Source organism: Lactuca virosa, chromosome 7 (genome assembly GCF_052849685.1).
Source record: "Lactuca virosa cultivar CGN04683 chromosome 7, Lactuca_virosa_CGN04683_v6, whole genome shotgun sequence".
Classification (NCBI taxonomy): Eukaryota; Viridiplantae; Streptophyta; class Magnoliopsida; order Asterales; family Asteraceae; genus Lactuca; species Lactuca virosa.
Window position 1 is genome coordinate 102685957 of NC_136432.1, and position 19598 is coordinate 102705554.

At 36.4% G+C, this 19598-nt stretch overlaps 1 protein-coding gene across 1 annotated transcript; it reads right to left on the reverse strand.

Annotated features, from left to right (window-relative positions):
• Nucleotides 1-339: 339 nt before the first annotated feature.
• LOC145125489 (DNA-directed RNA polymerase subunit beta) lies at nucleotides 340-857 on the reverse strand. Its single transcript, XM_079060943.1, has 2 exons — nucleotides 612-857; nucleotides 340-527 (listed from the first exon to the last, which is right to left on the reverse strand). The coding sequence occupies exons 1-2, from the start codon at nucleotides 824-826 to the stop codon at nucleotides 395-397; spliced, it is 348 nt and encodes a 115-aa protein (XP_078917069.1). The 5' UTR covers nucleotides 827-857; the 3' UTR covers nucleotides 340-394.
• Between the last annotated feature and the right edge of the window lie 18741 nt (nucleotides 858-19598).

Below are 19598 nucleotides of genomic sequence, written 5' to 3' on the forward strand. Positions count from 1 at the left end.
AATTTTGTCACTCGTTCATATTTTGTATATTATTTTGCCTACCCTAAAACAAAATCCTGGCTACGCCAGTATATTTACCAAATGATTACCTTGCTTTCTCTTTAACGATTTTCGGGACATTATGAGCATTTGAGGAACTCCAGCTAAGACTACGGAAACTATTAATCATTATCTTAATTAATTATTAAATAATAGTATTTGTATTTGCTTAGGATTCAAGCTATCGCATATAAGGAAACATCATGTATATAAATAGTTTATAGCTAGCGTTGATTAATGAATGGATCAAGGCATTCAGTCCAACCCTCAACCCGTTTAATTTACCACTTCCAATTGTCATAATAGAATATAAATATTTGATAGCTTATTATAATTCGAAAAATTAATCCCAAACTCATTCCTCACGTGTCTTGGAGATGTTAAATATGATGAAAAAACACAAAGGAATTACAAGAAAAGCTACTACTTTGAGTAAATCTTCGGTTTCTTTTGAGATCACCCCAATTCTTGACCAGTCTCCACTATACCTGCAATTTTCAACAAGATTATATATATAACACGTTTGCAGTCTTAAACGAAGGTAAGGAGAAAAAAAAAGATAGATTAATTACCCAGCATCAACGAATCCCAATCCAAGAACAGCAACAGCAGCTTGAGAAACAATCTTTAATGAAGAATTGAGCGTTGACTTTTGAGAAAAGTTATCCTTTTTTGCCATTGAAATTCTTGGTTTTCCATTGATGTTCTTCTTCGCCTTCACCTTCACCTTCACACAAAAGGAAGAGAAAAGGGTGGTTGAGATGACACTTTTGTGTGTGGTCAGCATTTTGCAATGTGTTTGCTTTGATGTGGGAGTGTGGTGGTATATGTATCATGCCTAGGTGGTTGTACTATATGCATAGATGATTGTAACATGAACATTGTACTTCAACAACTTTGTGTCCATTACATGGCTGACAAAAGACTAGTGACAATATTGAAATTGAGCCCATTATGTAGTATTTGCAAGTATATAAAAGCCGTGATAATAGGGCAATTTTAATTTTTATATTATTTTATAACCTTTTTCCTATAATATATATGAGAAATTAAATATCATCTTATATTTTATTTCTATTTATCTTCATACCCATATAAAATGGTGACAAACCTCATATTTAGATAAAACTAATGATATTTTAGAACACTTGTTATCATTTCAAATTGGTAGAAAGATAATTAAAAAGAAAAGTAGAGGATATTTAATTTCTCATAATATATTGAAGTTACATAAGTTATATTTTAAAAATTAAAAAAAAATTGCAATTTATTGTCATGGTACCTAAACTTTATATTCATTAAATATCTTGTTCATCATTCTATCTCATTATTGTTGAGTTGAATTCATTAAATGTTAATTACACATTCAAGACACTCTACCTTCTTCAATTTTATTCTAATAAAAATATCTGTTGCAATGCGCTTAGATGGGTGTACTATGTGCATTGATGATTGTACCTTAAAATTTCTAGGGATAATGACTTAAAATGGTAATATATTTTTCGATTTGTACACATTTAGTGACTGAGTTTTTTTCCGTCCACATTTACCCCTTCAACTTGTTAAACCGTACACATTCAGTCTTTATGACCGGCTACTCCAGGTTAGCCGGTAAAAATAACTTAATAGGATAATATATTTCTCACTTTGTACACATTTAGTCATTAATATTTTTGTACACATTTAGTCTTTAATATTTTTTTTTGCAAAATAAGTCATTTTTGTTTTTATACTCATTCACTACTTATGAATGATTTCTTTAGGTTTTTTCAAATCATCTTACGTGAGACAATCATTAATGAGGTGTTTGGGGTTTTTGATGCTTATGTTCATCGCGACCTCGACTACTTGGTTGCTTAGGTCATGTGTTCTGAACGTCATAACTTCTTTATACGATCTCGGATTTTAACGATCTTTATTTCCATGCGTTCGTATTTTAGTCAACTACAACTTTCATTTAGATTACTCCAATTAAAAAGTAATATATTTTCATTTACGATTTTTATATTCATACGTTTTTTATGAATTCATGTATAGATATAAAGATCGTTAAAATCTGATATCGTTTACAACGTTCAAAACACAAGACCTACGTAACCAAGCAGTCGAGATCGCGATCGACATAAGCATCAACAGTCCCAAACACCTCATCAATGATTGTCCTACGTAAAATATCGTGAGAAAACCCTAAAGAAATCATTCATAAGTACTGAATGGGTACAAAAACAAAATTGACTTATTTTGAAACAAAAAATATTAAGGACTAAATGTGTACAAAAATATTAAGGACTAAATGTGTAGAAAATGAGAAATATATTACCCTATTAAGTCATTTTTACAGGCTAACCTGTAGTAACCGGTCATAAAGACTGAATGTATACAATTTAACAAGTTGAAGGGGTAAATGTGGACGAAAAAAAACTCAGTGACCAAATATGTACAAATCGAAAAATATATTAACCTTTTAAGTCATTATTCCAAATTTCTATTCCATTAAGTTTAGTCGAGGTGACATTTGGGTTTATTTATATATTACTAAGAATGAATTATATGAATAAAAATTAAAAAATATATATTGAAAACGAAAATGATTGAACAGCTTGAACTTCTTCTCGCATTTAAATATTTACAATATTTTAAACTGGATTATCAAGAATATATATTAGTTTTATTAAATGTAAATTCCAATAAATATTGTGTTTGAATTAATATAATCTTAAATACATTAAATTTTATGTCCGAAATATTTGGTCATTATTTGGTTTAAGATAGAGATTTTAGATTATATTTTTTATGTTATTGTCTCCTTTTTATTTTACCTCATATTTCTTTTACATCTCACGAAAAACCACTCACCCATCCATACCACCCTACCACACATACCCATGCACCAACCCTACCTCCTCCACTCAGAGCTATACACCTTATCATACCCCACACCCAACACATATCCACCCTACACCCACACATTCATGCCCACATCGACACCAACAATAAAAAGACCAAATGATCAAGAGCCAAAAAAAACACATTTTTTTCGTTTTTTATCTTTTAGGATATATTTATTATCGAAAAAACGAATATACCAAAGTTATATATATACTAATGGAGCGCAGTCAAAAAACACTTTTCATTTTCAGCTTTTAGATCTCCTTGTAACACTTACGTTTCCTGCTAGGCTTAATTATCAAATTTGTAACATTGTCGGTTAACTATTGTAAATTTCCGAGAATAAATAAAAGTAAATTATTCAAATACATGTGTAGTTATATATAGTATACGTGCCTATAACGATATAATAAAATACGTGTCTAAAATAGAATAATAATTAAGACGAATAACTTTGATGAAAGTTGAAGTAGTCGCAATGAGGATTCCAGCGATATAAGGAACGCTCAAATCCGACTTATAACGAAGAAGTTATGCTTTCGCGTTGAATTCGATACGGCTTAGGATGTCGTAAATAGTGATACGGAGATAGGTGTTTTAGTAGCCTAAGTAATTTAAACGAAAGTCATAGTATTCGTAAAAACGAATCTGTACATATAGAATACGTCTAAATCTGACTTCATTTGAGAAAGTTATGATTTTTTTAAATTCAGCGCAGCAGTGTGCAACACTGATATCAAACTTTTGATCGGTTGATCGTTAGCTAAAAACAATATAAATGAGAATTAAAGAACTCGTTAATAGGAATCCAACGATATAAAGACAGTCGAAAATGGACATCGGATGAGAGAGTTATGCATTTTATACGGTCTTTAACAGTCTGAGTCTGTGTAAATAAAATAAAATGAGGATTATCCGACGGAGTCTAAGCTAAAGTTGTACATCCCGTCGATATCTACACTTGGATATAAAGAACGTCAAAAACAGAGCTCGTATGAAGAAGTTATGTAATTCTGAAAATATAAAAATCGGTACACGCGCGGTGCGCGTCGCACATAGTATTCTAGAAGCAACCCCACCCGGATTAGGACATGTGTCAGCATATGGATGGATCCACGTCACCAGGCGCGGTGCGCTTTTCAAAAAGTGCTATAAATAGTTGCTCATATCTCACCCCTACAACCTCTATCTCGAGTTTTTCCCTGCCTTAGCCCATTTTCCCTTAAGTTTTCTGTATTTCGGTGAAACTCGTAGATCCTGATGTGTGTAAAGCCAACTAGTTTTAATCCTATTTTTCTAATGTAAATTTGACACACAATAGGCAGTGTACCTGTCAATTGGTGGTATAGTTTTTAGTAAGCAGGGTATCGAACTCAGGGAATGGTAAATTTTAAATTAACTACTAATACTATCTAAAAACAAATAATAAAAGAAGGGGTTTTCTCTAGTTTTGCAAGACTAGAAAACTTTAATATCTAACTAAAACTCAAACAAAACAAATAACAGCTAGAGAGTAAAAATCAACTAAATTCAATGGTAAAAGAGACTTCTGTTTAGGTTTGACTTATTTGATCATATAGTTGATTTTATGAAAAGTGCAATGGATTAATTCTTCTTTGGCTACCGATTAAGGTGATTAGGTTCACGTTCGCTATTACTAGTCCTTAAAAAACAAATTAATCTAAGCAGTGGCCAGTTGTCTAAATTAATGAATTTCCTAGTTTATTTATTCGGGTTAAGTAAGACTTGTAGTGGTTAACTAAATTGGTCATTCAATTAACCTCTTGCTGATGGTTCGTCACACAAGCTCACACGTTAATTTTCCTATTCTCTATTAACCCTAGTTTCACGTTCGCTATTCCTAGGCATATAACAATGTTTTCACATAAATCATATGAGATTAGCAATTAAGAGATGGTCATGCAACTTAATTACAGGTTAATTAACAGAAAATAGTCATAATTAACACATAAGGGTCTTTAACAAGCTTAACAAAACAAATCACCAAATAAGAATAATCCAAATCATAAAATCAACACATAATCACAAACTTTGTCTTTCCTAAACAGAAGAAAATAGTCTTAGCTCATGATTACAGAAAAATCAAAGTCACAAACGAAATCTACTAATAAAAACATGGTTTAGACAAGAGATTAGGTAAGAGTAAACTTGATTTTTGCCTTAATCCTCCTTAAGATTGAATGTAGACTTGAATCCTTGATTTCCTACGCTCCAATAGTCCTTCAATCGAAAAGTATCGTCCAAGGGTTTCTTAGAAAAACCGGGTATCGATCTGAAAGCCTCTTTTTATAGATTAGAAGCGACTCGTCGAGTCTCTCATTAAATCCCCGTGTACGGCAAGGCAAGGACTCTTCTGCTTCGAGAATGTTCGTGGGAACTCGTCAAGTCAAGGGTTAACTCGCCGAGTCCTTCTTGGTTTTTGGCTCTTTTCTTCTTTCTTTGATTCCCAAGCTCCTGATAGCTCCTCCTGCTTCCTTTTGCTTCCGAGCACTTCTTATGAACTGAAAATATAATTTAAACGTAATTAAGCATCTTTTGTTCCATAATTGCAATAAATTAGCCAAAAAGTATTAATATTCTATACAAAATATATGACTAATTATGCACATATCAGATCCCTTAGAGACCGACATCTAGTAGCTAGTAGGCCGGAGTTTGAGTAGTGAAAATTTCAGACTTTTGTCTAGGAAATCTCTATAAGTTAAATTACATTCAATCTTATTTTAGTGTAACTTTTATTTATATTCATAGTCATTGTTATGAATCTCTAAATAAGATTTATCAGTAATTCCATGTCATTATATTGATTGATCTACTTATGGGAGAGGTGCCTAGAATGTTCACGTTGTCTTGTTTGTTGGATTTCAGAAAGGCTAAACACCGAAATGGTCCTGACTCCCAACTTTCCTGCTTGGTTGATCCTTATTAATAGAACTCTCGATATATATTGGGATTATCGAGAAATCTATAATTAAAATCACAAGAAATATGAAAATAGGCTAAGACTTAGTACCATATAAATCTAGGTCTTTCGAAAGGATTAGTGTTAAGGCGAAGCGTTGCTCTAACCTTGAATCACGTACTTGTGTCAGGTGAGTGTGTAGTTACTTTCAGTAGCATAATTTAATAAAGTATATGTTAAATGTTATTTATATTATTTATACTTTGTGCTACTTGTATAACAATAATAGTACTGCTTATTAGGAACTTTATCATAATCAGAATTGTGTTTAGATATAGTATGGGTTAGTTATGGACTTATAAAAGGTACTTAGTTCTAGATAAGTTGGATATTGGTTAGGTCTCATTCTGAGGGTAGAGTATGAGATCAGAACAAAGTGTAGTAGTCCTTCTCTTTTTGGATGACCAGAAATGGTGGGTTCAGATCAGACAAATGGCAAGTATATATGGGTCATCGACCAGAGTATATGACAACACTTAACTATTATAGGTGGTCTAGTGAATTACGTTGCTAGTGTGGACTTATGACCCACATACATAGGTATAATGGGAAACCATATCTATCAATTACTATGAACATTGGTTGCCTTTATATGACTTACACTGGCCAAGGACTCCCCTAGTTGTGTAGCCAAGCAGTTTCTCAAACGATTCATCAGGTTGAGTGATTCCTCTAGATAATTGTTGCTTTAGGATTTGTGAGAATCAAGTGGGCATGGTAGGTGGTCTTATGTCGGATTATACCTATAATGTTTGTTGCAGGAATGTTATTATGTATTATCATTAATAGATTACGGGCTTGAAAACCCTATGCATCTTACTAAGTTTCCCAAACCTGACCCACTCATTTTATGTGCATCACAGGTAGCGGATGTAAGGTTGTCGAAGTCTAATTATGATGTCGAGTGAAATAAGAGATATGTTTGTAATAGTATTCCAGTGCCTTTATATTTTTACGTTGTAATGTATGTTTGGACACAAACGATGACATCTTCGAAGTTTTTAATATAAAGAAATAACTTTTGTTATCTCAAAATGTTTTTATTACACTAGGAATTTCCGCAACTCAATTTATTAGAGCGTAAAGAAAAGGTTTTAATTGGTTCTGAAAATTAGGGGATGTCACAGTTGGTATAAGAGCATTAGTTTAAGTGAACTAGGAATTTTTGCTATATTTCTAGACTTAAACTTAGAAACTAAGTATGAACGGTGAGTTGTGTGATAGAATGCATTAGGATAGATGCCTAAATTGCTATAGATTAAGCATTAGATAAGCCATAGGAAGATGTCGTAATTGCTAACCGCCTTAATTGCTATTATGTGTTTTATATATATATATATATATATATATATATATATATATATATATATATATATATATATATATATATATATATATATATATATAAAGCAGTATATCGCCATACTGAAGTACTCGCCTCTACGACTATAGAACGATATGACAATCACACGAAGCGGTAGAGTCGTCAATAATGAAGGAGGTTGAGCACCTTAGAATGTCGGGGTATGAGCTGCTTAGTTCACCATGGAGGAAACTCAAACGATGATGCAAGTACTGCTATAGCAGTAGCGACTTGAGTTTATGAATCTCCTAACTCGAAAGCTAGCAATTGCTTGAGGCGGAGCGCCAATGGTCAATGAACCAATAGTCGTTGAGCAAGTCAATAATGGATCGGTTCCCTCTCGTCCAACGATGGTCCAAGAAGCAAATGATGACTTGGAAAGTCATCAAGGACCACTCCATCCCCCCGAAGACTTGGAAATCCGAAGGAATGATAAATCTAGAGGCTACTACAAGTATAAGGACTTCACTACTTGCAAGCCGTCATCATATAATGGGAAGGAGGATCCAGTAGGTGTAATGGACTGGATCTCGGAAATGGAGCTAGCGTTAATCACATGCGGTTGCACTGGAAAGATTCAAACCACCTACGTTGTGAGACAATTTAAGAGTGCAGCGATCCGTTGGTGGAATACGTTGGGGAAAACGTTAAGCCCTAACAAGCCATTCCAACTGACGTGGGAAGAGTTTTTGACCCACTTCAAGAGGAAGTTTTGTTCAACTGAAGATATGTTGGAGTTGGAGAATCAACTCCTAACATTGAAAAAGGGAAGCATAACGGTTGAAGAGTACACCAATGCTTTCACGGATAAAATGGAGTTTGAATTGCGTGTGGTGTGACATCCCCATATTCACGGTCATTTTAAAATTTTTATTAATGCTTATTTGAAAATCAGAGTATCATTTTTAAAGAATAATATTGCGGAATTTGTTCCTAGAAAAACATGATAAATATATTATCAAGCATTTTCGAAGAAATGTATTTTGTTTTTGTTAAAACTTTGGGATGTCATCATCAATACAAAAACATAAGCATAAACAGACCTTATATTCATTTACTCTAGTGATCTACATCTCTTTTAATCTCTCAGTGTAATGTAGTTTCGTATCGACACCTGTGATACAAATAAACTGAGTGGGTCGGTTGGGAAACCTTGTGAGTACATAGGGTTTTCAACCCACAATAATTAAGTTATTATGTTTCATCATCAAACAATTAACCCAATTACCCATCCCCATTATCTTATTTACTTCTTAAGGATCTACCCTAAGAATCATCTATCATTCACTTTTTCATTCCTAAGGATTCTCCTAAGGAATAGGCATGAAGTCCATCGTTGTCTATGGCACAGCTGCCAATGCTATCTATTAGGCACTAAGTCCATAGCTGCAGGGTCTTTCAGGGTACATCTGGTGAACACATATTTCAAAACATCTGGTGAGCACGTAGTTCAAAACATCTAGTGAAGACTTAGTTCAAAAATACCTAGTGAATACGTAGTTCAAAAACACCTACAAGTTACGAGCCTTCTAGCGTTCCACTGGACTATCTACAATAGTCTGTGGTTGTCATCTATACTCCGCTAGATGACTAGATCATCTTAAACATTGAGGCCTCTCATCATTTTATCACACATCAACTATTTCATCTACCCATGTTTTACCCAACATTTCGTAGATATAAAATACATGTACATTTAAATCATTTAAAACATGTATAAATCGTTCATCCAACATAGATATCAAGAACACATATAATATGCACACATAGCACGTACTTTATATTAAATACTTCATATCTATGTGTAAGATGAAAGTAACTATGCACTCACTTGTTAAAGTGGTGATTCCAACTTGGATAGCGCTTCGCTTCTTAACAATATAATTTCCTTTGTCGAAACCTAGTATTATTACCACTAGATTTTAGTCTAATATTTATCACGACTAATTACGAGCGATTTTGTTTTATAAGTGCTAAACAATACTTTTCAACCCATATGTACAGACAGGGGGCAGACATAAAACACCGGAGGGCAGGACCATTTTGGCATATAGCACTTCTGAAATCCAACAACCCTATGCGGCCCCTTAAACCAGATTCCCCGTAATCGCGAGTAGTTAAAAAATATTATAATAACACTTTATATATTATATTTTATAATATATAAAATATTATAATAACACTTTAATATATATATATATATATATATATATATATATATATATATTAATTAAAGTGTTATTATAATATGTTATTTTATATATATATATATATATATATATATATATATATATATATATATATAATAAGCATTATAATATATAAAATATTATAATAACACTTTAAAATATATATATATATAGTTTATAAGTTCTTAATAACGATAATAAATTTAAACGTAATCTATACGTTAAGTATGGTAAGCATAACTTACTTACAATGGGGTTTTAGCTAGGAGCCGGGCTCTGCAGGGGCAGAACTTTGTCACTGAATCTTTCTAAAAAACATTATTGCAGCGCTTCAGCGCTCACCTTACTATACTAAAACTACCTAAAGAGAAGTCGAATCATGAGGGACCGAAATGTTCGGGTAATAAGAAGAGAAAGACTCTTGAATCAAGAGAATGATGCAAGAAATATGAGAGCCTAGAGGCTCATATTTATAGTAATTGAATTTTCAAAAACTGTCATTTATAGTTACTTAATGACCTTATAGCTATTTAAACGGCAAAACACCCCTTTATAATATTATTTTAAATAGATTTAACGATATTTGTACTAAACTAATATTGAAAGTACTCAACACTAGTCTTATAATGACTGCATCTTCGATACCTTTCTAACGATATATACATATGTATATATATGTATACATATATATGATTTATACTTTATTTTAATACGTAAATATACTATTAAAAATTATAACTCGTTCATATGAACTCCATTTTTGACGTTCTTTATATCCACGCATAGCTATGGACGAGATCCACAACTTTCGTTTACACTATGTCGGCTAATTTTGAATTTATATTTTTCTCCATATTTTTATAAAATAAAATGATTTTTGCTAAAATCATAACTCTATAGGACGGACTCCGTTTTTGCATTCTTTTTCTCAAAATTCCTATTTTCAGGAGTACTACGATTTTCTTTTTGGTTGCATTAGCTAAAAGTCAACCATTCTCTTCGAGCTTTTTACGTCATACATTCGTTTTACGCAGCTGACTTTTATATCTTCTAAAAATCATATTTAATTCATACGGAGTCGGATTTCTACGAAATTTATATTTTCGGGATCAGAAAAACGTGTACTCTCTAAATATTATATATATATATATGTGTGTGTGTGTGTGTGTGTGTGTGTGTATGTATGTATGTATGTTTTGGCGCACTTATTTTTTACGAATTACGGACGATTCGACTGATTTTTCTTATTTTATTATATTATAATAATCATGAAACACATATTCATATAATTCTTCTTTATTACGTCAAATAGGTTACAATTGTTGACCATAACTATTACTTGGTTAAAATTATTTATTCTAGATAAAAAATCATTTTTAACGCTAATTATATCTTAATTGACTAGCCCGAATCTGCAGGTGTTACATGTGGTCCCCGACGAACTAGCCAACATTGATAGGTACTCCAAGGGATTGCCATGGGAGTATTCTGTGCCGGTCAAGTAGGGTTCAACTTTTGAAGCAGCTATCTAGGCTACAAAGTTTGTGGAGAGTATAATAAAGAAGAGGATCAATGATAGAGCCAAAGTCGGTAAGAAGAGGAAAGTTGATGGGTTCTCAGGAAACAACACTAGAAAGAAGAAGAATAAGTTTTCAAAGTCGATCAACAAGTCTGGGAAAAACCAAGACGGGAAGTGGTGTGACCAGTGCAAGAAAAAGCACTTTGGCGATTGTATCGCCTGCTACAAGTGCAAGAAGTCGGGGCATATCTCTACAAACTGCCCAGTGAAAGGAAAATATTGCTTCACTTGCAGGGAAGAAGGGCACATGAAAGCAGAATGGCCAAATTCTAAAAATCCAACCCCAAGGATCCTGCCAGCAAAGCCTAAGGATAGAAGCTACCATATGACCCTTAATGAAGCAAAGGATAAGATTGGCGTCGCTTCAGGTACATTCCTAGCAAATCAAATTCCTGCTAAGATTTTATTCGATTCAGGAGCTGATCACTCCTTTATATCGCATGAATTTTGTAGAAAACTTAAGTTATAACCACTTAGACTAAATACCACTATTTTGGTGGAAGTAGCTGGTGGTAGGAATGTATCCGTTAGCAATAGGTCAGAGGCACCATAACCATCGACTTGAACGGAAATGAATTTCGTAGAGAGTTATTACCTTTCGAGTTGAGTAAGTTCGACGTAATACTCAACATGGATTGGTTGGGAGAGAATCGCATAGAAATTTTATGTAGGAGGAAAATGGTGCTTTAACCCCCTAGGAGAGAGCCATTCGTGGTGTACGGTGATAAATGTAGAGTATGGTCTAGAATCATCACGACGATGAAAGCTAGAAGATGTCAATCCAAGTTATGTACAACATTCTTGGCATACGTGATCGAAGCAAAGAAGGAAAAGAAGGCAATGTCGGATATACCTGTGGTGCGAGATTTTCCTGAGGTATTTCCAGATGAATTACCAGGATTACCACCAGTGAGACAGGTAGACCTCAGAGTAGACTTATTTCCAGGTACGACGCCAATTGCAAAATCACTATATCTTTTAGTGCCGACAGAGATGAAATAGTTAATGACACAACTCCAGGAATTGTTGGACAAAGGTTTTATAAGACCTAGTTCATCACCCTGGGAGCTCCGTATTATTCGTAAAGAATAAGGACGACACGATGAGAATGGGCATTGATTGTAGAGAACTAAACAAGGCTACGATAAAGAATCGATACTCCCTACCTAGGATAGATGACTTGTTCGATCAAGTTCAGGGAGCCACCATCTTCTCCAAGACTGATCTCATGTAACATCATTTTTCGAGAAGTTTCTTATTTCAGGATTATGAACAATAAATTGATCAAGTAAAGGCCTTAGGCTTCAAGGGAATGTGGTTTAGACCTTATTGGATGATGATATGTAACATCCCAAAACCCAGAACCAAATTTTTTTGTTTTTATATTAAATATAACATCAACCAAATGTGTTTATCAAAACCATACAGAAATCATAAGGTATCCATAATTATCCAAAATACATCAAGGTCAATAAAGCGTAAATTCATGGTGTGTGTGATGCGATCAGCCCGAGCTCTTCCCCTTCAATCCGGATGTACCTGAAACATAAATTAAAAACCGTAAGCACAAAGCTTAGTGAGTTCCCCAAAATACCACATACAATACATATCATACATACATCGGGACGCGCCCGACATCCATCAGGCCCCCACCCGGCATCGGGCCTCGCCCAGTACAGATATGTCAGTAACATGCGATGGGCCCCGCCTAACACACTCATCAGGCCCTGCGTGGCATTGGGCCCCGCTGGTATACATACAAACACATACAACACATGAAAGAGTTACACATACAACTATCATACAAATAACAATAATCCATGGGTCGGCATTGGTGCCTTCGACCTGCCAAACAATGGGAGAAGACTCACCTCAAGCTGCTGAGAAAAAATCAGATAAATGCTCGGACGGCTGATCCGGGAAATCTCCGCACTAATTACGATCAAATAATACCCTAATTGATAATTAGGTCATAAACCATAACTAAGAGCCTAAATCCATAGTCCCACTCTTAGGGTAAAAGACTATTTTACCCCTCGAAGCTAAACCCATTCAATCCAAGCCCAAACCCTCAAAATGGCCCAAAAAGCAACCTAGACCCACAGCAGGTAGTACACCCCGCGTAGCAGGCCTGTACACCCTGCGTACTCAAGCGACTTCCATCGGGGGTCATACCTAGTATGCACAACATATTAAGAAGTACGCCCGACGTACTGGCCAGAGTCTCATTCCTTAAGCAAAGGTCTTAATCCCTTAAGACCTTAACGTCCAAACCTCAAATCTACTTCTAAACAATGTCTTAATCCATAAAGTTGGCGACTTTACTCACTTGCATGTCTTAATGGGACCCAACACTAAACCCTATGTCCAAAACTTCCTAAAAAGGCCAACAACTCAAACATGGGTGAACTTTAACTTTCAAGATTCGATGTTTATGACTCCATGTACTCCTAAATGCCCAAAAGGACAACTCAAATGGTTTGGAGTAGTCCATACTTTATAAGACTAAGGTTTTGGAACAATAAAGGGCATAGACATGAACATAATGAAATCTAGAACAAAGAGCTCCAAGGTGTGAACTTGATACCTTCTAAGGATACACAAGAAGGTGTAGACTTTGGATCCAAGGGCTTAAATGCACCACTCCTTCTTCAAGAAACTTCCTTCACCACCAAGAACCACCCAAAAACACCACAAGATTACTACAAGGCTCAAGAACATTCAAAAGAGGGCTAAGGTTTCGTGGGATATCTTCTAGGGTAAGGAGGTTGATGAGAGGGAAGACTTAAGCCCCATAATGATGCTTAAATAGGGTTCAAACCCTAAAAATTAGGGTTTTTCCCCGGACAACGTATGCCCCGTGTACTAGAAGTACGTCCAACGTACTCACCCCTCCCTAAAAGTTTCACTTTCACCCCCTTGGGACCAAATTTGCAAACTAGTTTAATATCAAGGGTCAAAATAAGAAATACCTAGGAACCGAGTGTTACAATTCTTCCCCACTTGAATTAGACTTCATTCTCGAAGTCTGGTGTCGCAAATAACTCTGGGTAATGCTCTCTTATCTCATCCTTCGGCTCCCACGTCCATTCTAAACCCTTTCGGTGCTGCCACTGCACCTTCACGAGATCCACAACCTTGTTTCGTAGAGTCTTCATTCTACTATCAAGGATCACCACTAGTCTCTCTATATAATTCAGGGGATCATCCACCTGAATGTCCTCCAATGGGAGCACTATGGAATCATCAACCAAACACTTTTTCAGCTCAGAGACGTGGAAAGTGAAATGAATCTGACTGAGCTCCCCGGGCTGATCCAAACGATACACAACCCTGCCCACCTGAGATAAAAACCCTGAAAGATCCAATATACATGGGACCCAACTTGCCTCGCTTCCTGAATCAGATGCCACCTTTACAAGGTGACACCTTCATGAGTACCAATTCCCCAACATCGAACTCCAAGTTTGACCGTCATCTATCTGTGTAACTCTTCTGTCGGCTCTGTGTTATCTGAAGTCTTCTGTGAACCTGTTGAATCAATTCCATCATTTTGAGTACCGCTTCCGTACTCCCCATGACTCGCTCACCAACCTCACCCTAACATATCAGGGTCCTACACTTCTTCCCGCAGAGCATCTCAAAAGGAGGTTGATCAATGCTGGTATGTAACTATTGTTATATGAAAATTCCGCCAAAGGAAGATACGTATCCCAACTCCCGCCAAAATCTAGTACACATGCCCGCAGCATGTCCTCCAATGTATGGATAGTCCGCTTACTCTAACCATCAGTCTGCGGGTGGAAAGTCGTGCTGAAATGCAAATGATTACCCAACTCCTCGTGAAATCTCTTCCGAAACCTATAAGTAAACTGAACATCCCTATCAGAGACCACATAAATCGACACCCCATGCCATGCCACAACCTCCCGAATGTAGATATCAGCCAATTTCTCCATTGAAATACTCTTCTGGAACAGAAAAAAACGCGCGTTGTTGGTCAATAGATCCACGATGACCCATATCGAATCCACTCTGCACACCGTCTGAGGCAATTTAGTGATAAAATCAATCGTGATCTCTTCTCATTTCCAAATGGGAACTTCCAACGGATCCATTTTTCCTTGAGGTCGTTGATGCTCGACCTTGACTTTCTGACAAGTCAAGCATCTCTCCACATACAAGACCACGTCTCGCTTCATACATGGCCACCAATAGTCAGGACGGAGATCTCTATACACCTTCTTCGCTCTGGGATGAATAGAGAATCTCGACTTGTGCGCCTCCTCCATCAAAACCTGACGCGCACCACCCCAATATGGAACCCACACCCTACGATGAAGGGTCAATAGTCCCAGGCTATCATAATCAAAGAAATCTAAATGTCCTACTTTTTGCTCACTCTTTCGGTGCTCTTCCTTTATAGCCTCAACCCGAGCCTATCGAATCTCCCTTAAGAGTGGGGTAATCATTGTCATCCTCAAGCATACCTCCCTGATCGGTGCAGCAACCACCTTGCTACTGAGGGCATCAGCCACCATGTTGTCCTTCCCCGGGTGATAAAGGAGCTCATAATCATAATCATTCACCACATCCAACCATCTACGCTGCCTCATGTTCTGATTTGGCTGATCAATCAGATACCTCAGAATCTTGTGGTGTGTGTAAATAGTACAATGAACCCCATAAACATAATGTTGCCAAATCTTGAGGGTGAAAACCACAGACCCGGACTCCAAATTAATCGTAGGATAATTTGCCTCATGAGGCTTCAGTTGCCTCGAAGCATAAGCGATCACATCACCCCGCTGCATCAAAACCGCACCCAAACCCATGATCGACACATCACAATATACCACAAAGTCCACAACACCCTCCGACAGGGTCAGAATCGACGCCTCACGTAATCTCTACCTTAGAGTCTCAAAAGTTGCCTACTGCTCAAACCCCCCAATGAAATGTGATGGTCTTCTTTGCCATCCGGGTCAAAGGAACCGCTATCTTGGAGAAATCATGGATGAATCTCCTATAGTAACCTGCTAATCCTAGGAAACTCCGAATCTCAGTTGGAGACCTCGAAACTTCCCATCTCATCACCACCTCAACCTTGGCCAGATCAACCAGAATATTGTTTTGGTTGACAAGGTGTCCCAAAAACTACACCTCCCGCAACCAAAACTCACACTTGGAGAACTTCGCATACAACCTTTCCCTCCTCAGAGTCTCCAATACCTCTATCAAGTGATCCTTATGTTGCTCTTGGGTCTTAGAATAGACCAGGATGTTACCGATAAACACAATCACATACTGACCCAACATAGGCCTACATACGTGTAACAATTGGAAAAAATTGGAACAAATATAGGATGTCATATATTGATTCTAATCAACATGAGTAGTTTATCAAAAATGGTTTAAGGAATTTAACACGCTCTATTTAAAAAGGTCTTGTGAAAATAAAACTAGTGAATAATGATAATTCTTTTACAACGTATCATTCCAAACTAAAACCGGTTCGCCAAATCTATCAAATAATGTCAATAGAATATGAAATTTTAATTTCCATTTCAACACGTCTCCAGTTAATTAGTAAGTTAAATTCCATCCACGAACTCGTATTCAATAGTTTTGAGTAATCAAAGGTTGACTACATTACAAACCAAAATGACATAAAATGGTTAAACGTTATTGTTCAAGCGGTTAAAAATAACAAAATATTACCTTAGGGGATCAATCTTATATTTATCTTATAAAAATATAAAATGGATTATTATGAGGCAGAATTGAAAGTATCCAAATGTTTATAAACAATACAGTCAAATATAAACATTTAAATACCAATACGTATAAACTCCATTGCTATTTCTCAACAATACATATAGATTCATATTTATGTGTATCATGATATAATAAAATGACAAGTTATGGATTCGTAACTTAAAAATGACTTAAAATGACATAATAGGAGGAATATTGTGTTTAAACCATTTGATGAGGTAAAATATTTGAGTTAAGATCATTTAACTAATGCACTTAATACATTCAGTCACTAAGCAAGCTTGTTTCCTTCTTAAATATCGAAAACTTGCTCCCTAATCTTCCTCAAAATATATTTTAACTAACTCATATCTCTAACTAACTAAACTATCTTCCTATCTCTAAGTAACTAAGTCCTATCTCTATGTAACTAAACTTGAAAGTGGGGATGCAAGTTGCAAGGTGAATCTTATCCTATATTGGATAAGATTTGGAAGATATTTTACGCCTCTCTCCTTCCCCTATAAATATTGACACCTTCCTTCTCATTTCTCCTTCATATTCCAGCCAAATGCTCTCAAGAAATCACTCGAAGATCACTCTCGAACTCAGCCATTTTTAGTTTTTCTTTTCCTCTTCGTGATCTACCAAAACCAAGAGCAAGAAAGGTGTTGTTGCCCTATGGTTTTCTTCCATAATTTCAGCCCCATTCTTCCTTCATTTGGTTGAGATTCCAACCCCAAAACACCTCTAAAAATGTTTTGATTCATTGCATTAAAATGGGTTATCAAAACAGTGGCTAAACCACTCTTTTTCTTACTTCTTTGTTGGAAAAATCGTGACAGCAACAACCCAAAACAGTGGTTGTTTTTCGAGTGTTAAACAACCCGCAAAAAGTTCCAAATTTGTTGTCATATTTCGTGTAACACCTGGTTCGGGTATTGGAGGGAAGTTGCCAATTTGGGGAGGATTTATGCATGGACTCAGCGAGTTAGGAGATCAACTCGTCGAGTAGGGTCGTGATATCTTGGACGCAGGTCGGAATTGACTCGGCGAGTCGGAAGGCCGACTCAGCGAGTCAGAGCTGTTTATAGAAAACCCTAGTTTCGGGGTTTTCCGCCTATATAAACATCATTATAAACCCTAGTAGCCTCCCTTAACACCATAGAAGATGTTCACGGCCGCAAACCCTCTTGTGAGAGAAGTGAGAGCTTTAGTGAGATAAATTGGTGAATATTGGGAAGGATTTCAAGTTGAAGGAAGAAGGAGCAAGGGAGAAACATGAGATCCAGCATCTACTTTGTTTTGGGCACTTTTCTGAGGTATAAATTTGTCACCTTAAGCCTTGAAGTCTTAGATCTCCATTTGGATGATTATGGTCATTATTGGGGAAAATGGGACCAACCTATCACAAGGATATGGTTCCATATCTGGATCTTCTTAGGTCCCAAATGTCATAAAGTTGCCTCCTTGGTGCACCCTAATTCTTATTCATGCATTGGGACTTGTAAGAAGCTTGTTGATGTGGTTTTGGCATTATGAGACTTAGTATGAACGTAAAGTTGGCAACTTTACGTGGTATTATCACTAATAGAGGATAGATCTGAAGTTTGGGACCTTGAGTCCCACTGGAAAAGGCCGTAAACATAATGGACTAAGGGGACTTGGCGAGTCGTGCAAGAGACTCGGCGACTCGATAGGGTTTCCTCATTCACGACCAAGGGTTCACAGTCGGGAGTGTTCGGTTGGGAGTTTACGGCCGTAAACATCAAGGAACTCGACGAGTCTCTCGGATGACTCGGCGGGTCGATGAGTTAAGCAGGGAACCCGACGAGTGGCTAATTGCACTCGACGAGTCAAGGTCAATATGGAATGTTGACCTTGACTACAGACATAGACTTTGACCAGAGTTGACCTGAGGGTATTTATGGGATTGTGTTAAGCTAATCACCTGGTGATTATGGGTAGTTGAGAAGGAGTAGCGTGCGGGATATGTCTGATTTCAGCTTATCAGTTCAGCAGTCGAGAGGTGAGCCTTCTCACCATACCCATGGGTCTAAGGCACCAAGGTCGGCCCATTATGTGATTATGATATATGTGTTAGTCATTATGTGTTTTGGTATGTCATGTGAATGTGTGTTTTGCATGGAAGACCTCGGGGGAAGCCCGTGGCATTGGATGTAAGACCATGCAGGGTAGCCCATGGTTGTCCTAGGAAAAGACTATGTGGGGTAGCCCATGGCATTGGATGTAAGTGTTGGATAAGGTGTCTAAGTCTGTAACTATATTTGGTATGACTTGACCCGACCCGACATGGTCCATTTGGGTTGCACTTCACCTAACAATTTGTATGGATATATTTTGAGAATAAGATGTTTATGATCCATTAATATATTATTTGTTATAATATATTAATATTATTTAATTAGTGTTGATCAAGATTTGATTTATGGAATTAATTCAATGATCAAATGGAACTAATTAAATATGGACTCTTGCATATATATGAAATGGGCTAAGATTTACTTAGGATGGGCTAAGAGTATATGGAAGTCCATGGAGCTTTTAACCCATGGATCCTAGGTAAATGAAGAGTCATGGGTATTAGGGTGTAACCCTAATCCTCCATACTATATAAAGAGGGCCTTGGTTCTAGAATTGGCACTAGAGTGTGTGAGAAACAAGGGTGGGCCGATTTTAGCAAACATCATATTCTCTCAAGTATTTCCAAGTTATTTTGGGTGATTTGTGACACCACTTAAGGCATCCACACTATTGGTGCTAGGCTCTAAAACTCCA

Coding starts and splice junctions, on each gene's coding strand:
- LOC145125489 (XM_079060943.1), bottom strand. CDS start 826: ATGCTGACCACACACAAAAGTGTCATCTCAACCACCCTTTTCTCTTCC. Junction 528..611: donor TTGGGATTCGTTGATGCTGG/GTAATTAATCTA, acceptor TGAAAATTGCAG/GTATAGTGGAGACTGGTCAA.